Raw genomic sequence first — 24,481 nt, forward strand, 5'->3', positions numbered from 1 at the left:
TCTGAAGTCTGTTATGACGACACCTTCCAAACATGGCCCCTTATGTAGGACAGACCTTTTTAATCTGGTTTTGTATAGTAATGAAGAATAATATGACAAAGGAATCTAATGAAAAGGTGTTTTGGCATGTACCAAGTTGATTGATAGCCTATCATGGATATACCCACAATTTCACCCATTGCTCGACGTCAAGTCCCTTTTTTTATTGTAAAGTTGAAACGGGTCATCGCCTGTTTCACAATGTGAAAGGCCGATTCTTGCAGACAGTGCAAAATGGTGGTATTTTCTTTAAAGGCCTGGACACTATTGGTAACTACTCAAAATAATTGTTTGCATAGCAACTAACTTGGTAACGAGCAATGGAGAGCCAGCTGTTGATGGTATAAAACATTGTGAGAAACTGATTCCTCTAAAGTAATGTAGTTTTTGAAAAATTAGTATCAATTTATATACTCAAATTATTAACCAATTTTTATTATGCATCTCATGAACTAAAACAGTTCAAGAGCTACATCTCGAACAGAAAACAAGCGGTGAGGTGTAATAATGTCTCAAGCCGACTACTTCATTAGACACCCCAGAGTATGGAAAGGTGCTACCACCATCAAGGGGCACAAAGACTGCAGCTGTCAGAGCAGATTTTGTTTGTCAAAGCAAATTTTGCGCACCACTTCCCAACACAAGCTAAGGAGGAAAAACTTTCAAGCCTCAATTTACCCAGTCTCCTCAAAAGTTGATCACAGACTTTTCAGGCTCTGATATTGTTATGTTATTAGCGCGATCTAAAACGTTAGTATTCAAATGAAATTCTTGTATGGTTTAATTTGGTACGGTGTGCCCTGTGCCCAATTTCTTAGGGCCGGCTGTTAAAGGCAGTGATTGGTAGTTACTCAAAATAGTTACTAGCAAAACCTTACTCGGTAATGAGTAATGGGGAGAGGTTGATGGTATAAAACATTGTGAGAAGTGAGTGACGTAGTTTTTGAGAAAGGAGTAATTTTCCACGATTTGGATTGCGATGCCTCAAGTTTAGAATTTGAGGTCTCGAAATCAAGCATCTAAAAGCACACAACTTCATGTTACAGGGGTGTTTTTTCTTTCATTATTATCTCGCAACTTCGATGACCAATTGAGCTCAAATTTTTACAGGTTTGTTATTTTATGCAAATGTTGTGATACACCAAGTGAAAAGACTTACCAATAATGTCCATGTCTGTAAGCACAACATGTGCTAAGCATGAAATTTCTTCATTGATAAAAAAGGATTACCAACAAAAATTTTACGTGATTTTCGGGAAAGCGAAACAAAGCTGAAAACCAGTAACAAGCAATATGCAACAAGTGGACATTTGGGTGATAAGCCTGTTTTTATCAAGGCAGAAATGTTGTGCTACTTATCAAGGCAGAAATGTTATGCTAAGCAAATTTGTTGTGCTTAGCAGCTCTATGAAATTCGGCCCTGGATGGAGGATCCGGGCAACCGGTATACCGCCCTCGTTTGGTCACGGTTTAGAAACGGGACCAGTCCAGTCTACTGTCAGACAGTGGTACCCAGCCCCTCTTGTATTGCTTGTGTACACACTCAATGTACGTAAAAACATATCTTTTGGGGTCTGCACACCACCGCGCACACCCACACACCACTTTTTATGAGTTTTATGGTTTTGACGCTGAGTTCGAGACTTGTTGAGAGAGACTGACATTCAACAAAGTGACAGAGTTACACTGACACAACAAGTGGTAATGTACATGTACTACTACTAGTTTTATGCGTACGAAGTTTTCTATATCTATGTTATAAATCAATCAAGGTCCCTCATAATATCGTGGCAAATCTTTTACCTCCTCTGTGCGCGATGAACATGATCATTTTGTACATATGTAATTGTAAACAGTCCCTAGATGAAATGTTTGTGGTTTGACTTGCCAAGCGAAGACTAGACTAGGGCTTGACAGGTTAGCTGCACTTGTAAATGCAAAAAGTTTGCTATTTTAGGCAATTTAACATTACATTACAAGGTACAAACGTCATTAAATTTCTTGAAACTAGTATAAGGCTCCCCTGGCCCAAAATATAAGACCCCCCAAGGCTCACGACCCTGCAAGAGTTTTAAATGGACAGTTAAGAACTAGTCACTAGGGCCTACTTTTTTTTTCCATTCATAAATGCCCTTTTGTTAAAAAAACGTTTAAAAAAATAAGGGAATCAATGTGTGTTGAAGAGGTTTTCAACTAGTCGTTTAATCCCAATGAGGTCTGGTTCTTAATAATTTTACAGAGACGAAGTTGAGGTAAATTATCAAGAACCAGGCCTCCGCGGGTTTAAACCACTGGTTGAAAACCGATTCAACACACTTTGATTCCCATTCATAAATACCATTTCGGTCAACACTTTTGGTCAAAAAGTAAAATAAATGCAAAAACTATAATCAATGATTTCTTTCAACACAACACCCCTCTAGCTATGAAATGGTTAGGCCCTCCGTCCTCTGGGTAAACAACTCCTTCTAGGGGGATGCTGTGCACGTCGCGCGTATCGCGTGATGTGGCACAACTGTTCCAGCCTTTGCTCTCGACCAATAGGAATGAAGAAAATGTCTTATAAGCACAGGTGCAAGCTCGCGTGTCATGCCCATTTTTCAGCACATTTTACTGGTCATAAACATGAAGATTTATACACACCCACGTGACACACTCTCCACCAATATGAATAGCGAAACTGTCTGAGGTATTTATGAAATACTAGTATAGACATTTAACAATTGAAAATTCGAGATTTGAAATATGTTTTTTCAAAAAGATTTGTGAAGAATCTGTTTGATGCCGTGGGTTGTGTGTAGAATACGCGCTGTTACTAATAGCTATGAATTGCGTTCCACGTGATAATCTTATCATTATAAACAGCTCCAGCTGGTCATAATGAACTGTTTAAAAAAAAAACATGTGACGCGCTCTCCAGCAATAACAGTAACTGTCTGTGGTATTAATGAATGCTGAGTTAATTTAGTTCTCTTCATGTATTAATTGTTTCAGATCAGAAGTTGTCCTTGCAAAAATACAAACCTCATTTGAAGTCAATCAGGAACTACATTAAGTTAATTAACAAAGCCCTTGCCGGATCCAGAAATGATCAACCAAGCTTCTATCATGGATGAAGAAGAAAGTGATAAAGAGTTGGATAACAAAGAGTCGAGTCATCTTCTAAAGTCAGACTGCATAGTCAGCACTCCCCCTAAAGGTATGTGACATGTCAGGATGTAGCAGTTAAAAGCACCGGATTCAAACTCTGGTGCTTATGAACAGCAGAGTGTGGGTTCGAGTCCCAGTCATGACACCTGTGTCCGTAGGCAATACTTAATAATAATAATAATATTGGCTTCTTATTAATTTTAGCGCTCAGGTCCGTCACACAGTGACGCTCATGGCGCTCCAACATTATTACCCCTGGTCACTGGGCCTAAAATCATTCTTTAAACCATCTCAGCTCCCAGGGGAGTACACAGCCTTGTGCAACAAATGCGCTACTCCACTCGGCTAAATCAATCACAAGAACCATCTCTGCCCTCACAGGTCCCATTCATCCCTTAATGGAGAGAAGCAATTATAGTTAAATGTCTTGCTCAGGGACACAAAAGTGTCACAACCGGGATTCGAAAGCACACTCTGCTACACAGAATCACCAGAGCTTGAATTCGGTGCTCTTATCCGCTTGGCCACGACACCCCGTGATGCTTTGTCCCTCGGTTGAGAGAATGCCCGATTCATACATTGAACTACCTGCGAATGCAAATGCAGCGTGAATTTGACGTCACAGAAACAACTCTCCTTTCGCAGTGAAATATTCTTAAGTGAGTTGAGCAGAGTTGAACTGCTGTGAATTATTCGTTGCGAATTTGTGACGTCAACATTCGCTTCGCATTCGCAGGAAGCACGAACCTGGGTTAAAGCCTTTGGGCCTATGTGGTGTGTAACACATCTAAAAGAACCAGGATAGGGTTCTTTCTGGTGTTCTTGTTTGATTGGCAGCATTATTGCAATGGAGCACCTTGTAAACCATTACTTTAGGGTCACTGAGTGATGGATTCGCACGCTTTACATATAAGAAGCCACTTTTATTATAACTATTAAGTACAATCAAGAGGAATGGATTTGTCATGGCCAATTGATATGGCTAGGTCCTTAATTGCACGGCCCAGACCCTGCAAGGTTTAAACGGCTAAGTAAGAGTCACTACTCTACTATTCCCATTCATCAACGCCTTTTCATTAGAAATGATGAATTGTCTGAAATAATCCTAAAGAGTTATGATTTTATGATTTAAAAGAAAAAAAAATTAGGGCCTACACATTACTTTACTATTAGCTTACCTGCCAGCAAACAAATTATGTACATAATTAATTTCCATCTGTAATGATTTCAAACGGAAACAGCGTTTCATTAAAAAAAAAATTTTCAAAGGCCTATTATTAGGCCTAACCTGCAAAATGTATTAATTTTTATTGTGCCTGAACTATTCATCAAAGCGGTTGAGCCATGGAACATAATATTTTATTGAAACAACGATGTGTGCATACATGTAATATGCACTACCAATACATTACTTTTAGGCCAAATGCTGGTTAAAATAACTGACCCCAATGTAGTCCTTTTTTTTGCAATTTGTAAGCTTTGTCAGTAGCAGTTTCTAAAAAGGGTTCTTAGCCATCTGCCTCTGTGAGAATATATACTTAGTATCGCAGTAAAAGATTGTAAAGAATAACAAACCGTTTTACTCTTTAATTCACGAGAAACTTTGTCAAGATGTACCTTGTACAGCGTCAATAACATCTAAATACAAATTGATAAAATTGTCATGAGTTTATGACGAACTTCTTGGCCGAGTCATTGCAAGATTGTCATCGCTAATTCAGTTTTTCAGATGAGTAAGTTTGCCCCAAAGATTTAGTGAAGTCGATATTGCTACGGATTTTAGATTTGCCGTTGATCAAAAAAGCTTTATTAAAATCAGCTGAAGATCTACAAATTAGGGATGTTTTATTTAACTGAAAGTTTGCAGAATATGTTTGAATTTTTTTCAAATATCTGTACATGTTGAGTGTTTTACTAAGGGAATCGATGTGTGGTGAAGAGCTTTTCAACTAGTGGTTTAATCCCAACGTGGCCTGGTTCTTGATAATTTTACCGATACGAAGTCGAGGTAAATTATCAGGAACCAGGCCTCGGCAGGTTTAAACCACTAGTTGAAAACCGATTGATTCAACACACTTTGATTCCCATTCATAAATATCTTTTTGGTCAAAAAACATCAACACTTCTTGGTCAAAAGGTAAAATAAATGCAAAAATTATAATTCTTAAATGATTTCTTTCAACACAACACCCCTCCAGCTATGAAATGGTAAGGCCCTCGGGTAAACAACTTCTTATAAGGGAATGCTGTGCACGACAGGCGTATCGCGTGATGTGGCACAACTGTCCCGGCCGTTGCTCTCGACCAATAGGAATGAAGAAACTGGGTTATAAGCACAGGTGCAAACTGGCGTGTCACGCCCATGTTTCAACTCTTTTTACTGGTCACAAACAAAGGTTTATACACACCCACGTGACTCGCTCTCCACCAATAGGAATAGCGAAACTGTCTTAGGTATTTATGAATTAACATTCAGCTTTTCATGCCAAACAGCTCTGTATGTTAATCAACAATGGAAAGGTCTATAGAGGCATCAGTTAATTGATTTTGCATTTCAGTAAATCCTAGCGAACAATAGATCTGTGATTATATATTCGGTTTGCGGTAACACAAATGTGTATCTACTTGCCAGGTAGAGTTTGTTCTTAGAGAACTGTCTTGCTTTATTCTACTACCGCAGAGTAGATTGTTCGGGTGTTCGGGAGACTTCTCAGTTCTGAAAAGAACTGTCCTGCTTATTAACTATTAAATGTACCTAGGCGGATGGCGTAGAAATAGGCTTGGAGAACGACTGTAGATTACTGTACTACCGCGGAGTCAGTTCTTGAGTTGGTCTCAACGTTTCGAACTAGCTTGCTCGCGTAGTCATCGTCTAGCTTTGATCTGTGATTGTCACCATCTAGCTTTTCGCCTTCCCTGCATCGAAATGAGGATGTCATTGACAAACTACATTTTGTACAATTGTGCATAAAATACCATTTAAATATTGATGTTGTGTAAATTTTAATTGTAGTCATGTTAATATTTGAAATTGTTTGTGTTATCCCACAGTGCCCGGTTTGATATCGGCCCGCTACGCCCTTGCTTGCTTCAGCTTCCTTGGTTTCCTAAATGTCTACGCAATGAGAGTGAATTTGAGTGTCGCCCTGGTTGCCATGGTGAATACTACATTGTCCAATCACAGCTCAGTTTGTCCTTCATCTGAAAACATAAACCAGACTAGGAAGGTAAGTTCTTGATCCTTTAAAAGGCACTGAACACGTTTTGGTAATTACTCAAAATATAAACATGTATTACAGTATTACTACATGTATTGCCGTAGTTTTGTATTATCCCTCAGTATTAATAACAATTTAGACTTGTAACATGTGTAATGTGCACGTATCTACCCTGCTGGGTGTTTAGGGCGCAGTAAAAACCAAAAACAAAACAAAACAAAGAAAAACAGACACAACAATTAGTCCTTGAAAACCTGTGACATAAGATTAGTTTTGTGAAGAGATTTGAATGTTGTGGTACAAAAACAAGATCTAAGATTAGTGATAGACAGTTCCAGATGCGTGGCGCAGCTGAAGAAAAAGACATGTCACCACATAGTATAAAAACATGTACTTGGCAATGAGCAACAGAGAGCTGTTGATAGTAGGGGCCTATAAACTTTGTAAGAAAGGACTCCTCTAAAGTTTGAGAAAGAGGTGGTTTGTAACTAAAATATTGAATCTGCGAAAGACTTCTGGCCTGAAGCCTATCTCAGGCATTTGAAAGCACACAAATTTGTTTTTTGTTTTTTCTTTAATTATTTTCTTGCAACTTTGATGACCAATTAATCCCAAATTTATGTTAATGTATGTTATTTTATGCGATTTTTGAAACACCAAGTGAGAACACTCTTGTTTGACAATTACAAACACCATAGTTTTTACATTTAAATTGAACTCCCAAAATGGTTAGGTGCAGCGAATCGGTAGTGACAATGGTGAAAGGGTTCAATAAATGTAGTTTCTATCGATGTTTGGCTCACCCTCAACACACTGCTTAAGCACTAGCTCCACATACAAATGACATTAATATAAAGGACGTTGTTTGATTAAAACAAGATTTGGCTAGTACCTTTAAGTACCACTTCTCAACTTGCCATGTGGGCTACCAACTTTGCAACTTGAACCTATGTACTTCTCAATAGGTGCACTTATCAAAAAGAAAGGGTTCGCCACCAGTGTTCCTGGTTTGATTGGCTGCATATTGCGCCACAGCACCTTGTAAACCATTACATGGTGCTTTAAAGGAATAGGCCTTACACTTCAAAACCTAATTCCTTCCGGGATGTGATAAAGCGCTATATAAAAACCTAGTATTATTTTTATAAAGAGTACAAAATTCTACTTCTGCTCAATGAAAAGAACACAATTTTGAAATTGGTCAAATAGGCCTTTCTTGATAAATTGATACATTCTTTTGAAAGCATTTTTCTCAAACTATTGTTGTTTCTTCTTCCTCTAATAGGATGGGGAGTTCAACTGGGATGAGACGACCCAGGGACAGATTCTGGGCTCTTTCTTCTATGGTTATATCTTGACTCAGTTACCCGGTGGTTGGCTCGCTGATCGGTTCGGAGCCAAAAGAATCTTTGGTCTGGGTGTTCTATGTACGTCAGTGTTGACTCTAGCTACGCCACTAGCTGCTAGAGCTGGGTACCCATGGCTGATTGCTGTGCGGATACTTGAAGGACTCGGAGAGGTAGGTAGTGTGTCAAAAGATAGTGGGTACGTTCGATTAGCTTCCCCGGGTCAGCCCCGGTCTGCACCCAGTATGTTCGAATAGCTTTGAGGTCATTGTGCTCACCCGGGTCAGCCCCAAGTGCCCTGCTTGTGGAACGGGTCACTTGGAGCTAGCCGAGGTGCATGACATCACCACGAGAGGGTGAGTGACTGTCAATTAGCTCTTGTCAGGGGCTCACCCGAGTAAGCACCGCGGGGTCGACATGGGGCTAATCAAACGCACCCATTATTATCTCAATCTTGTATATTTGTTTTTTTGGTTACAACATGTGTGTGTTTACTTGCCAGGTAGAGTTTGTTTTTTGGAGAACTGTCTTGCTCTATATTCTACTACTGCAGATTTTCTTTTCGGGAGACTTCTCAGTTAGGAAAAGAACTGTCCTGCCTTTTTAACTACTACCTAGGCGGAAGGTAGAAAATCTGTCATTAGCTTAAAGGAAAGTTATTAACTTTAACTGCACTATCACAATCATTTGATGATTGCTGTATCAGGCCTGCAGTAACACTTATCTGAATCAATGGATTGTGGAGTTGGGTGACTCTTATCACTAAGAGAAGGGGTTTATTGCCTTGGTGTGTAAGACTTTGATATTACATTGTTATGTTTAAATGAATGTTGTTGTTTTTTTCTCTAGGGGGTGACCTTTCCAGCCATGCATTCTATGTGGGGTCACTGGGCTCCACCATTGGAAAGAAGCAAGCTAGTTACCATATCATACTCAGGTAAGATTCGTACCTACTACAGACTGTATAAGTAGGATCTTAAACTTTGAATGGTGGAGATATGATATAGTTTGGTTTGGGGTAACACCTTGTAATGATAATCTCTAATTGGGGCGGTTCAGAAAAAAAAGCTGTTGTTTCAACTTGACGTTTCAATCAGTATTTAATTGTTTATTTTCCCCATGCCTCACCGAGCTCTATTTCGCACCTTCATGCATCACCTTGATCACTAAACTAATCCACATCAACAACACTACTTTGAAGCAGAGGCAGCATCAGAGTCCAGCTTTCTCCTGAAGGCGATCACGGATCAGAGCATACTGATCGAAACGTTGAGTGGAAACCAACGGTTCTTTTTAGAACTACCCTAACGCATGTAGAGATCATCATTACATGGTGTTACAGGAAACCATACTACATATGTTATAGATAGTGCAAGTGTAGTGAAACGGGCGCTGACGACCGTCAGTACAGGGGGGGGGGGGGATAAGCCCCTGTGGGATTCTGAAGTGGTTCAGGGGTAAGGGATTGTCAGACCAAACAACACGATGCTGCCTTGACACCAGTGGATTCTCAATTATCAATGGGTAGATCTCTTTTATTTATCCATTCTCATAAGTGTACAAGTAGAAACAAACACCCCAATCCCGGATACTATATGAATTGTTTAATAGTCTTGACGAGGCTCACACCAGGCTCCAAGAATCACCAATTCAACATAAATTGTCAAGTTTAATGAGCTTTGTCCTTCTTCATCGGGAGAGAGAGAGAGAGAGAGAGAGAGAGAGAGAGAGAGAGAGAGAGAGAGAGAGAGAGAGAGAGAGAGAGAGAGAGAGAGAGCAATGAGGCACCGAACTACCCGCTGTTAGTAAATAATATTCTTCCAAGTAAAGTGGGTGATTTTGATTCCCGCTATCTCTTATCAATAATACAAAACAATAACAAATAAACATTTTCATCACATAAAATTACACTGTGAGAATCACATGATTATAACCGATTAATAAAATACACGAATGAGAGAACTAGTTTTTGGTGCGGACGCATGCTGTCCTCAAGGGGATGTGATTGAAGTCAAAGTTGTGCACATGCACAGTATGTTTTATAACCGGTTTCTTACACAAGTTTTGCACATTTGGAGCGAGTAAATCCGTCCCAAACAAAGATTTTCTTTCTGAATTCAACATTTTTGCACAAACAGAAGTATACAGGCTTTGTTACGGTTATTATAAAGTGCGTTCTATAATAATAGCTAGTTATTATATTTATTATTTATTATTTTGTAATTCCTCAGGAATGCATATAGGAACAGTCATATCCCTGCCAGTATCTGGACTACTATCGGACTCTGACTTCCTAGGTGGATGGCCCTCAGTCTTCTATGTATTTGGTAAGCCTCATTTATCTATAGGTTGCCGTCGGGGTCAACGGAGGGTCTAGGGAGGGTCACTGGGGTTAGAGTTTCAAGAAACTGCACATATACATACAAATGTAACTCCCATCCTACAGAATCTTCACTTGCTCTCTGTTCAAGCTAGATTTAGGTTTACAATTCTCCTTCTTACTTTTCATTGTTTACAAGGCACATCCCCAGTTTATCTTCAGGAACTAGTTCACAAAGATATTCCTTCTTGAAAATTACGTTCCAAATCGACGTCCCTTCTCGTGTCTTCCACCCCAGTCATAAAATCTTACAGGGCTCGGCCATTTCAAGTAGCTGCAGCTGAACTTCGTAATGACCCGCCATAGTCTGTTAAGGAAGCAGTCACGGTTGGGCAATAGTAGCTGCAGCTGAACTTTGGAATGGCCTGCCATAGTCTGTTAAGGAAGCAGTCACGGTTGGGCAATAGTAGCTGCAGCTGAACTTTGGAATGGCCTGCCATAGTCTGTTAAGGAAGCAGTCACGGTTGGGCAATAGTAGCTGCAGCTGAACTTTGGAATGGCCTGCCATAGTCTGTTAAGGAAGCAGTCACGGTTGGGCAATAGTAGCTGCAGCTGAACTTTGGAATGGCCTGCCATAGTCTGTTAAGGAAGCAGTCACGGTTGGGCAATAGTAGCTGCAGCTGAACTTTGGAATGGCCTGCCATAGTCTGTTAAGGAAGCAGTCATGGTTGGGCAATTCAAATATCGCCTTAAAACTCACCCACTGTACATGTATTCACCTTTTATCATTAGTTGTAAATGTTGGTATTTCTTTTCCTGTTGTTTTCGTTATACGTATCCAGCGCATGGGGGCTTAGTAGTGTTATGCACTATACAAATGCGGTTAATAATTATTAATACAATTATTATTGAAACCTCTCCTTCTGTGTACTTGTCACCAGCTGATTCAGTTCAGTGAGCCCAAACTCCCTGCGGGTTTCAGTTGGATACAATGTACATGTATTAGTCCCATTTAAGTGTCAGCAGCAACATTCTATTATTTTAACCGCTTTTTAACACCCTAAGAATCAGAACAATCCACTTTCTGAAAGGGGGGGGGAGAGGGGGCTGCTTCACTGACACAGTTGGAAACCAATTTTTACAAAAGAGGGTGTTTGTTACTTGACCACGTATAGGTTGTTCCGCCAATTTGTAACAGTGACATGAATGACAAGCGAATGACAATTTCTGAGTCACAACCGTTACTAGAGTCGGATAAAATACTCCTCTAATAATACTTGCTAAAGGACACAAGTGTCACGACTCTGGAACCCCCGACTCTACTGAACAAAAACACCAGAGCTTGAGTCTGGTGGTCTTATTTATCTGCACAGCAATGACATGTTACTCTGGCTTGCTGAACCATATCTCATAAAGGCAGGCAACTCTCGGTGTAGGAAAATAAGGATTTGCCACTTTGACGTGATTGCATGTTTATCTGTTATACTGAGTGTCACATTACCTTTAAAAAAATGTATCGCTTACAAATCTTTAGTCAACTTTTCCTTCTTGTTTGACAATCCGCACGCAAGCAGCTACATCCCAATGTTATTCAAAACTCATCTCGAGATGAAAGTGGCGCGAGTTCCTCTATGATGAAAAACAAAATTGTAAAAGATGTTAAATTTGCATCAGGGATAAAGAATATTAATTTTGGTTTTTACCCAAATACTCGGATGTCTGTTAGCACTGTAAACTCAGTACAATACCTGAGTTCTGTGAAAAAAATCACATGCATATTACTCGGGTGGGATTGGAACCCATGACCTTTGCAATTCTAGAGCAGTGTCAAACCAATTAGACCAAACACGTTTTTGAGCGGCTTGCAAAACCTGTTTAATACTCATAAGTGAAGTACTCGGTGACTCAAGCATTTGTGACTCAAACAAACTGACGCCAACGCTGGCAAAGATCGAGCACTCACCTACGAACAAGACAAGCCAAGAATGATAACCGAGCTCATTACTTATGCGGCTGGTTCTACAGCAAATCAAAGGTAAGATTCCAATGCGCTGAAAGTTCAAGCGCGCAAAGCTTGCACCTTTAAGTTACTCATGCACTTGTTTACATAATGTTGCTATTGTTTTATGTTGTAGTTTGTGTGTTCTTTTTTTCATATTTCTTAATGTTATATGCTTATTTTTCTTTGGTAATGTTACTCCTGTTGTCAGTGTGATACCCACAGCTTTTAGTGTTGATTATACTTGCCTGCTCAAGCCATGACACCCAGCCAATTAGTATTTCGTTTTGGCATGGAACATCACATTTAGCTTTACCTATTTAAAAAATGTTGTAATAACCCCCTTACTGTTGATTTTGTTTCTTGTAATTTTTTTAAGAGGGCGCTGCACAGTAGCGACCACCATTGGCAAATCGTGTCCTGTTCTTATACATTTTTATTGCCTTTTTAATGTTCATCAGTCGTCTCAAAGTTTGTAATCATGTCTCATGTGGTATGTAGAACTGACGTGATCTTCATTTTACTCGTTTTTGTTCTTCTGTCCCGACTTTTGATGTGTGTCTGTGCCGATCGTCTTGCCATACCACCAGCTAGTAATGGCCGTATCATCTATACAAGGTCATCGTTGCTTGACCTGAGACCTGGGTCACCAAGCCCCAAACCAAAAGACTACAACGAATTCCCTAAGGATCTTCTACCAAGGAAAAGAGGGAAGCGGGGTGGTGTACGCAAACGAGTAAGAAGCCGACGGATAAATCCACCGCTTCCGACCATCCTTTTTGGTAATGTAAGATCATTAGCTAATAAAATGGATGAACTGAATGCCTCTACCCGTTACCTCCATGAATTTCGTGAATCCTGCCTGATGTGCTTCTCGGAAACCTGGCTGAATGACCAAATCCCAGATAGCAACATTGAACTTCCCAACTTTGACATTGTAAGGGGGGACAGAACACCGGAGTCTGGGAAATCAAAGGGAGGGGGATTGTGCTTGTACATTAACCGAAGATGGTGTAATAATTGGTCTGTGAAGAAGAAAGTATGTACCCCTGACTATGAAATACTAACAGTTGGCCTGCGGCCATTTTATCTACCCAGGGAGTTTAATCAAATCTTCATCACTGTTACATACATCCAACCCAAGGCGGATGTGCAAGTTGCGAGCGATGCAATTTCCTTGATTATTCAAGAACTTGAAACAGTTTCTCCCGATTCTGCCAAATTTATTCTGGGGGACTTCAATCAGTGTAGATTGAATAAAGTGTTGCCATCATATCACCAATATGTCGACAAACCCACAAGGAATGGTGCAACTTTAGACCTCTGTTATGGTAATGTACAATCTGCATATAAAACCAGGATTTGTCCCCAACTGGGCAACTCCGATCACAATACCATTCTCCTGCTACCAACGTATAGGCAGGTCCTTAAAAGATCAAAACCTGTGACAAAGGTGAAACAACTGTGGTCCAGTGAATCCGTAGAAAAGCTACGTGCTTGTTTTGACTGCACCAACTGGGACAGTTTCACAGACACTTCGAACTCAATAGATGAAATCGTAACTGTTGTAACTGACTACATTAAGTTCTGCACTGATATGCTAATACCATCAAGCACCAAACAGGTGTACCCTAACGACAAACCATGGATCTCCCGTGAACTGAAAACGTTACTTCAAGAGAAACGACGGTTGTTTGCAGCTGGCCAGCTACAACGTGTGAAGGAGTTGCAAAGGTCCATCGAAAAACAAATTAAACTTTGCAAAGCAGACTATAAACGTCGACTAGAGAAGAATTTTCAACAAAATAACTCTCGAGCTGCATGGCAGGCGATGCAAACAATAACGGGATACAAATCAAAGAAACGCTTGCCTGAATGCTCAAAGGACTTCACAGATGAACTGAACAATTTTTACTGTAGATTTGATATTCGCGATTTTACTGCAGAGAACACTTTATTGGACAATTCATTAGCAAATGTTTCACTAACTGACAATGTTACCATTAATGAAGCTGATGTTAGGAATGTCTTCTCAGCTCTGAAGTTAAATAAAGCTGTTGGACCTGATGGTATTAGTAACAGAATTTTAAAGTCATGTAGCCATCAACTTGCCAATGTACTCACATCAATTTTTCAAATGACATTAGATGAAGGTTCTATCCCCAAAAATTGGAAAATGTCAATGATAGTCCCAGTGCCAAAGCAAAAGAAGGCTACTGTGTTAAATGATTATCGTCCGATTGCATTAACATCCAATATCATGAAATGCTTGGAAAGATTGATCACAAGGTTTCTCACTAGCCAGGCTAGCCCATTTCTTGATAATCTTCAATTTGCATACAGGCAAAGTAGGGGAGTTGACGATGCAGTGCTTGTCTATCTTCACAAACTTTACAATCACCTGGACTCACCCCGAACATACGTCAGGTCTCTGTTTTTTGATTTCTCCAGTGCTTTTAACACAATACAACCTCATATCCTTGCGTAGAAATTATTACAAATGAATATCTCACCCCAAATTGTGCGATGGATACATGGATTTTTAAGAGATAGGGCACAGTGGGTCAAAGTAGGAGGTGTTTGTTCTGATGTAAAATATATCAATACTGGTGTTCCTCAAGGATGTGTCATCTCTCCTGTGTTATTTTCGTTATATACCAGTGACTGTTTATGTTCCAGCTCAAATTGCAGCATCATTAAATATGCAGATGACACGGTAATTACTGGGTACTTGAAAAATGACTCTACCGAGTATGTAACAGAGGTCATGAATTTTATTGACTGGTGTAATCGTCACTATCTCTCGATAAATGTACAGAAAACTAAGGAGATGATTTTTGATTTTCGACGAGGTGCTGAGACACATGACCCTCTCACTATCAATAACTGCATTGTAGAAAGAGTCAATGAATATAAGTATCTTGGAACTGTAGTGGATGATCAACTGAACTGGAATAGGAATACTGAAACGATATACAGTAAAGCTAACCAACGTTTGTACTTTTTGAGAAAACTGAAGAAATTTCATGTAGACCGATCTATCTTGCGTTTATTTTATCAGTCCTTGATACAGAGTGTTTTAACTTTTAACTTAATATGTACATACGGTTTACTTTCACAGCAGAGTAAGAAGAAATTTGACAGGGTAAAGAAAAATGCTCAGCGGATCATAGGTTTAATCTTGCCACCCTTGGATATAGAATTTGAAACAAAAATGGTTGCCAAGTTAAGTACAGCAATGAAGGACCCGACCCACCCACTTTTTAATTGCTTTGTTTTTAATCGCTCTGGTATTAGACTCCGTCCACCACAAACAAAATCACTTCGTTTTCGACAATCCTTTGTTCCCAATTCAATTCATCTTTTTAATTCTTTAGTCAAACGGTAATTACTTATTTTTTAACTGTACCACAAATGTTTTGTATAATTTTAAAGTAACTTGTAAGTATTGTCAGTAATCTGTTCCAATCATTCGCTGTAATTTTAGCAATATACAATTTTTTCGTGGTTTTGTATTGTGCTTTACATTTTATTGTTCGGTTTTATGAACATGTTTATTATAATAATAATAATAATAATAATATTTTAATGTCTCCAATTGCCAATGGAAAACAATTATCTGTATATGTTATGCGGACAATAAAGAATTATAATCTAATCTAATCTAATCTAAAACCTATAAGATGAGATTATCAATTATTTTGTTCATTTTCTTCCGCTTTCAAGCACATATTTAAACAAAAAAATATTGTTCAAAGTTACTTCTATGTTATTGAAGTATTTTGTTGTGGCTTATTTGCTGATTCTTTATGAATATAATTTTTCATTTTCATTTTTACTTGAGATGAATGATTGGACTATTTCAATAAGTCATTTTTAAATAAAGTCAACACAAGATGGCGATATAACTGTAGTTTGGGTAAATTTGTTTGTACAGACCTTTCCATTGTTGATAAACAAACTGTGCTGGTTGGCATGGAAAGCTGAATATTGGTAAAACATTTAGGGTTTTTTAAAATGTTGTGAACAAGTTCAACATTTTCTGGAAACTGACAATAAAATAAAATACCTCCCGAGAGGTACATGTAGCTTTTTTTCAATCAGATTTTACTTTGCAATAATGGCTTTCCATAGTTTTCCAACCTCAGTTGTCAACAAGTTGCGATAGAAAGGTCTGTACACCCAACCAAACACAGGGATCGTGCCTCACAGTAAACAAAACAGTGTACTCCATCAAAAATCTCCTTCCCCTCCTTTGGTTACGCCACTGTCACTTGTGTGCCATTTGTCATGGTGGAGCATTAATGTTTTACTGCTGGTACATTACTGTACACTTGATAGTTGGTGACAGTCAGTGACAGTAAGTGTCAGTTAGTGACAGTCAGTGATAGTCAGTAACAGTCAGTGACGACAAGTGACAGTCAGTGACATTCAGGGACAGTACAAAATTTTAGTTTTTCGACGACGGATGGTTCTGCGATGTTATACGTGTAAGTAATTTTCAGCCAAATGTTGTATTTTTTAGCTCAACACAGCTTCATCCCAAGTACAGTTGTAGGAACGAGGGACGACCGTCCTCAAAGCTGACACATGTGCAGATGACACCACATGTCATCATTCATGTCATTACCGTCACAGAACCGTCCGTGGTCCAATCTGAAAACTCTATTATGTGACAGTTAGTGACAGACAGTGACAATGACAATCAGTGTTTTTATTTTTTTACAGGAATAAGTGGTTTGATTTGGTTTGTCATCTGGATGTTGTGTGTACATGACAGACCCTCTTGCCACCCTCGTATATCCGATGAAGAGAGAGTCTATATAGAAACCTCGATCGGGATCAGAGAAAAGGTAAACAAATATTTGACTTATTTATTTGCCAGGTAGGATTTGAAACTTTGCATGGTGGAAATATGATATAGTATGATTTGCGGTAACACCATGTAATGATCTAATTGAGTTAAAATGTAGGGGTGGTTCTAAAATAAATCGTAGATTTCAACTCAACGTTTCCGATCAGTATGCTCTGATCATCATCTGGAGAAAGGTGATGCTGCATGCTGTTTAAGTACTGGCATGACTGTTTGGTGGATTAGCTTGCTGATGCATGCAGGTGGGAACTGGAGCTCGAGAAGAGCTTTTCCAGAATCCAATCAGAGCATATAGGTCGAAATGTCGAGTTGAAACCTACGGTTCTTTTCAGAACAACCCCAAATCATTTGGAGATTATCATTTTACATGTACATGGTGTTAGTGCAAACCTTACTATATTTATTTGCTGTTTTAAAGGCATGGACACTTAGTTATTACTCAAAATAATTGTTAGCATAAAAATTTACTTGGTAACAAGCAATGGAAAGCTGTTGACAGTATAAAACATTGTGAAGTAACATAGTTTTTGAGAAAAAAGGTAATTTTCCACAAATTTGATTTCGATACCTCAGAATTGGATTTTGAGGACTCAAAATCAAGCATCTGAAAGCACACAACTTCATGTGACAAGGGTGTGTTTTCTTTCATTGTTATCTCGCAACTTCGACGACCAATTGATTTCAAACTTTCACAGGTTTGTTATTTTATGCATACGTTGAGATACACCATGTGAGAGGACTGGTCATTGACAATTACCTGAAGTGTCCAGTGTCTTTAAAGGGTCTTTAAATGTTTGGTTATGATTCCGGGAAATTAATGGCAATAAAAGCTTACATGGTATGAAGTACAGCAGCTTGGAATGGTATGATGCATTTTGATGAGAAACATTTTTACTTTGATGTACTGTGGTTTGAAAAAGGTATCACTTTTTATCCCCCAAACATTTGAATACAAGATTGTGTAATCATATAGAGATTATTCTTAATTTCAGGACATATTCACTCTGGAGTTTTGACGATATCTCTACAATGGAAACAAGTTTAATTTTATCACATAAAATAACATCAATGTCAATGTTTATACACGATTAAAACAATCAAAGAGTTTCAAAAACCAAAGGTGTACTTTGCCTTTAATTTAGAAAAGGCAGCCTAGAACCCGGTTCATTCTTCTGTGAGTGCAAATGCAATACAAATTGTTATATCGCTGTTTCGCAATGAATAATTCGCAACAGTTGAACTGTGTTTAACTCAACAGTTGAACTGCGTTCAACTCAACAGTTGAACAGAACAGTTGAACTGTGTTCAACTCAACAGTTGAACTGAACCATGTTTAAGTGTCTTGACATCTTTTCCAAAGTGCAGCATCAATCATCTCTTCCAATGTTGGCCATCAATCTTTTCAATACTCTGTACTATTCTGCAGAGTCGCTACTCGTCTATTCTCTTATTATTAATAGAGTATTTGTTTATTGCAGAATTTTGCTGTACCCTGGTTGAGTATCTTCACATCAATAATGCCAATACTCTGTGCTATGCAGAATGCACAATATTGGTTTTACATTGAGTTTTTTTTTTTGCAGAATTATTCTGTACCCTGGTTGAGTATCTTCACATCTCTTCCTGTATGGGGTATCATCATTGGTCATTTCAGCAATAACTGGGGATTCTACACCCTACTGACCAACCTCCCAACATACCTCAAAGTTGTACTGGGATTCGACTTGTCACAGGTATGCTAACATGTACATAATTCATCCCTCTTAAAGGGTGTGGGTACTATTCGTATCACAAAACACAATGTTCACAGATTTACATTAAACTTACACAGTTTGAAGATAATGATGGTAGAAAGCTTCCCTAAATATATTACATGCTGAGGTGCTGTAGTTTTTGAGAAAATTAGTAAAACAATGCCACAAAAATAATTTTCAGTATTAGCATGTAAAATTTACCAGTTATGGTATAATTACCTAAACTGGTTAATACATGTACGTTTAACATTGCTGAAATAATTGTTGTGACTTGTTTTACTCATTTCTCAAAAACTACAGCACATCAGCAAGATATATTTTAAGGCATGCTTTCTACTATCATTATCTTCAAACTTTGTAAGTTTAATGTAAATCTGTGGACATTGTGTTTAGTGTCCTACAAAGAGTACCCAAATCCTTTACGCCTGGTTCATACTTCATGCGAATGCAATACAAATTTTGACGTCGCATGGATGGCTGTTTTCGCAACAAATATCTTTGCAGGAGCGCAGCGCACGTCAACTGACACAAATTAGTATTTGCACATTCATATTGCATTTGCAGGAAGTATGAACCTGTCTTTATTGATTACAATTTTTCCAGAGAGCCATGCAGCTGAATTCTTCTTCTAATCGTGTCCACACACGCTACATGTTCTGTTTCAGCTAGAACTGAGCACACAGCTCTGTGTTGCAGTCACTCTGTGGACATTCCTTTGTTCTGTAGACATTTTGTAATGACACTGAATGGTTGTAGGCCTGGGCGACTAGTGACATTTACTACTCGACTAGTTGCACCTCAAATGATTGTGACTAAGACACTAGTCGCAACTTATTTTAAATTCTCAAGATGCACTGTGGCATTGTGTGCCGCAAGCACAATATAGTAAAATTCAAGCTGAAAGGATTGATGGATTGTATCACTGATGTCTGATTGTGTTTTGTAAGTAAATTTTGCTGTTGTGAATAGTCTTGAGCGACACATTGGTAGTCGTGTCTCGACTAATGATGTATTAGGCGGAACTTGGACACTAGTCACGCTAGTCACCCAGGCCTAAAGATTAATGGCAGTAAAAACTTAAGTAGTAAGAAGTGCAGCAGCTTCGGAAATTAATTCACATTTTGAAGTACACTTCCGTTCAAAGTACTTTGGTAACGTAAACAAAAAATGTCACATCAAAGTAGTTACAATGCTTAACTGAAAACTTAATATACATTGATACCTCACTATGCATTGCCTCAAATCCCACAATCTTATTAATGCTTTAACTGGTACCTTGCAGAGTGGTTTCCTTGCTGCGGTACCCTACCTCACCCTGTGGTTTTTTATGCTGACTGGTGGCCAGGTAGCAGACTACCTGAGAGGCAATAGCATTTTATCAACAGGAGCGACAAGGAAGATTTTCAATTCAATCGGTGAGGGTCAACTCTTTCAGCAAAGATAGTTTTGCACAAACAGTAGACCAACTGCAGAGTAGTCTAGGCATAATAGACTGTGCAAGTTTCGCGAGTAATTGAACTTCCGGGACCACACCTTATGGAGTTTTACGTTGGGGAGATTTTGTTTCGGCCATTATTTTAGTTTAACGTAACTTATGACCATTAAAATTGCATGTTGTTGGAAATGTAATACTAATTACAGGGATGTGATTTCTCCGGCTTTTGCCGGAATTCTGGCTTATTCAACTCAAAATGTTAACCAACGTGAATCATGTGAATCCGTTGAGAAAATCGGGGGGTAGATTGTGCTAATTAATTATTCATGTTGAGTTTTGCATGCTGAAATGTATTTAATTGGTTTTATGATGAACGTTCTGCATTAAATTGTATTGCCATTATTATATGAAAACGAGGTGGAAACGGAGCGCTGGGTCAGACGGGATTTTTATTAAATGACGCTAAGAAGACGCATAAGTTGATCGTTCTCACATTGGACCCGTACGGTTTGTTGTTTTTACTGGGTAGGAGCATGCTTCTTTCACCAAGTCTAGTTCCTATTAACGCGTCTGCTGTGCTTGCGTATTAATGGAATGGGGGAACAGACTCACTGTGTAGCAGTGACCTCGTGTTGTGTCTGCGCAATGTGCGGTGGTTTTACGCATGGTGATACGTGCGCAAAATTTAAAAAAATTAAAATGCACGAACAATTTAGAAATTGCGCGTCACCAATGCTAGTAGAGCAACGAAGATCAACGCTGCGCTGGAGCTTCTATTTTTGATTTGCATGCACAATATGGCAGCATTCTTTGCTCAGCCAACGACCGCCCACACGGACGTGCGACTGTTCGGGGATTCGTACTGTTGTTTGTCTCGTCACAGGATTGCATCAGTTATGGCGGCGTCAAAACAAACTTTGCCGAGGGGAGACCCATCAGTTTGAGACCTGGAAAAAGTTGTTTAAAATAAATTCCGCTGGAGTTGGCTGGAGGAGTCGGTCACTGTTGACGGACTTGATCTTCATTTGCATCAGTGCTATAAAAAATCAGTGACCGCTGGAAAAGTGATACTCGGTGTGATGACTCATTCGAAAGAGTACTCCAGGAATTGGGCAATAAATTAGACGATAAAAAAGAAGTCTCCCACTGGAAATAGCAGGTTATTTTAAACACAGAGTAAATTTTTATACTTATTCTGAACAAGAGTTTCCCAGCTGAATTATTGCAATATTTGAGATTTTGTTTTTCTCTCCTAATAAAAACACTGAAATTGGGCAACAAATAGTGATTAACACAGGTGTTCTAAGGAAGCTTAGAATGCACCACAGAGCATATAGACTTCAAAAAAATTTCGGGGCCCTTGGGCGGGCCCTGGACCCCAGGCCGTAAGGAGCGAGCTTGTGCTCGCAAGGAGAGAACTCACATTTCCAGACAGTTTATATTTTCAGGCTTTTTTTAAGACAAGCAATCACATCCCTGTAATTAACAACATACATAAAACAAAAAATAGCGGAGAAAAACAGATATTTAAACTTGACCTCAGGTCAAGTTACTTGAAACAAATTAAGAGTTTGTGCCCATGTCAGATCACGAAACTGAGCAGAAGCTTGTTATGGTCGCGCGGGGTGGAAAGCCTTTTCATTGTTCGCTTAGGCGTTGGTTTCCTCTTCACACTGCGTCACGCGTTAATCTAACGTCCTCGCGAACATTGTGCATCCGCGTATAAACCAGCTTTCAGGCGTAGATTTACAACTGGGGTTTCAAAAGATTTAAGATCAATAAACATCCTACATGTAGTCTTAGGGTTTTACTTTTGTCTATACATAAACTAAAACCCTATTGATTGCATATTTGTTTTAAAAGCTAAATCTGATTTTTAAAAGCTGTAATGATTTTCGTTGTTGTTCAGATTCGGCATAAAGAATAATTTAAAGCAAAGATTTGATTTCATAAAAAATAAGTTTTTGGTGTTTTCTCGCTCCGGTGAGGGCGAGACTTGCACAGTCTATTGTGGAAAGCATCTTTTACGTACATCTAATACCATATACCATGTACCAAATGTAACTGGTACCCTGCAGAGTAAACTGTTAGAAACATCGAGACTGTAGTGGCTCTCTCCGGGGCCAACACTCCCTCAAAATAGATTTACACATGATTTTACCTGCAAGTTTACTATTTATTCATAGTTTCTTCTTATAGCTCAAGGATTAAATCAGAATATTTTCATATCTTACGATTGTTTGATACATCAAGGTTTGGTCTTACAAGAAAAATTAGAAAATTAGTAAGCAACATTTTCTTTTAAAGTGTTCTATAAAATTGGGCCCAGATTTCAGCAGTAAGCAGAGCCAAAAAACAGTCTCAGATTAATTCATAGTATTTGCATATTTTTGTATTGACCCCTTGCACGCACGTCATACCAGCGACTGTGTCATACTCACCACTTTGGTGGTCGATAGGTTTATGAGTAAACGCCGCATCGCCTAAAATGCGCACTTCACCAAACAATACACAGTGGAGCATCCACGATTATTCTGACGATGACGACGGGTGAATTGGGTCAGTTGTTTGATACAACTGTACATACATTTTGGCCTTCCATGAAATATCCGAAAACCAGTAATCAATATTTTCTTTGAATTATCCAGGTTTGGTCCTCCCTGCTGTATTCCTTGTGATCACCGGCTACGTCGGCTGTAACTACACCCTAGCTGTAGTCTTCTTGACTCTCTCTGTGGGTCTCGTTGGTGTAGCCCAGTCAGGTTACAACGTCAACCATCTAGACTTAGCACCTAGGTATGCAGGTGCCTTGATGGGTATAACCAACATGGTCGCCACTATACCAGGATTCGTGGGACCAGTACTAGTCGGAGTACTCACTCAAGATGAGGTGCATGTACTATTTTAATATTAGTTTAGGCAATTCTACCTGTATACTCCCCAGGGAGCTGAGATGGTTTCAGGAATGAATTAATAATAATGGCGTCATCATGTTGTTTGGAAATTGCAATTTTGGTTGTTTATTACAAATCTCAAGAACAAAGCAAAGTGCGATATATATATATTTTTTTTTACACCAGGCTTTTACTCCCGGAAATCGAACACCTAGAGTTTGTTCACAAACTCTCAATGTCTAGTTCTTTTTATTGTTTAAAGGCACTGGACACTTGGTTATTACTCAAATTATTGTTTAGCATAAACACTTACTTGGTAATAAGCGATGGTGAGCTGTTGAAAGTATAAAACAAAGTAAGAAATGACTCGTAGTTTTGGGGAAAGAGGTAGTTTTTCACTCGTAATAAAAGACTTCAGCTGAATCCTTTTATTTGTTATGCATTTAAAGCACACAAAGTAATGCAACAAGTGTGTTTTTCATTCATTATTTTCTTTCAAATTCGATAATCAATTGAGCCAAAGTGTTCAAAGGTTTGTTAATTTATAAACAATTTGGGATGCACCAAGTGAGAACACTGGTCTTTGACAATTAACAAACGTCTCTAGTGCCCTTACTGCGCCATGAGCGTGCTGTTGGGTAATAATAATAATAATAATAATAACCTTACTTATATAGCGCTTTTTACAAAAGCGATACAAAGGGTACCAGTGCTTTACAAGTGCTCAACTTGTTATTATTACATATGTATTATATTCATGCGCTTTGATCATGTTTTGGAAAAGCGTAATATAAAAACCTTTTATTATTATTATTTTTAAAATTGATTATTATTACTCTTTCAGGAAACCTTTGAGCGTTGGCGTTTGATATTTTGGATCTCCTTTGGAGTCTACATGTTCGGCACAGTGTCATACATCCTACTGTCTGCAGGGGAGAAGCAACCTTGGGCTACCCCAGACGGAAAAGAATTGCTGGGAAGTTCGACTCCAGATCCAAAAGAGACAAATGCAGAGGAAGGCAAAGATGTTCTTTATTAATGAAAGACACAAATTCTTTAGTAATTAAACAAGAGGCATTTATTACAAGATTTTAAAATATATTTATGTTATAAAATGCATATGGTTGGAAAGATGTTGGAAAAGTACAATATAATGATCCACACAAATGTGCCTCGAAATTGCGTGGTTTCCTTTTAGTTTGCGAAGTAACACGGTCGGCCATTTATGGGAGTCAAAAATCGATCCAAGGCAACGTGTTCCTTTACTGTAACATTATCCTTGTTCCTTGGTGTCTTTAAAACCTTAGAAGTATGCAGACAGGTATTTGATGCCCGATACCCCCTCTTTTGTTTATTCATTATGTTGTTGGAATCTCTCAGGAATTCTTAAGAGGTTTTTGGGAGGGGTAATTCTTTGCAAGATGTTGTGGGAACATAAGGGGAGGGGGGGTGA

At 38.8% G+C, this 24,481-nt stretch overlaps 1 protein-coding gene across 1 annotated transcript; it reads left to right on the forward strand.

Moving 5' to 3' along the window:
- The first annotated feature begins 1,619 nt into the window (after positions 1-1,619).
- On the forward strand, positions 1,620-24,182 carry LOC117305754 (sialin-like). The gene is made up of 11 exons (XM_033790628.1): positions 1,620-1,740; positions 3,034-3,238; positions 6,241-6,416; positions 7,693-7,926; positions 8,603-8,690; positions 9,985-10,080; positions 16,801-16,925; positions 18,529-18,678; positions 19,982-20,114; positions 22,783-23,024; positions 23,873-24,182. Exons 2-11 carry the CDS (start codon positions 3,127-3,129, stop codon positions 24,065-24,067), a joined length of 1,551 nt encoding a protein of 516 aa, XP_033646519.1. The 5' UTR covers positions 1,620-1,740; positions 3,034-3,126; the 3' UTR covers positions 24,068-24,182.
- Positions 24,183-24,481: the final 299 nt, after the last annotated feature.

This window comes from Asterias rubens, unplaced genomic scaffold, assembly GCF_902459465.1.
Source record: "Asterias rubens unplaced genomic scaffold, eAstRub1.3, whole genome shotgun sequence".
NCBI classification, from domain to species: Eukaryota; Metazoa; Echinodermata; class Asteroidea; order Forcipulatida; family Asteriidae; genus Asterias; species Asterias rubens.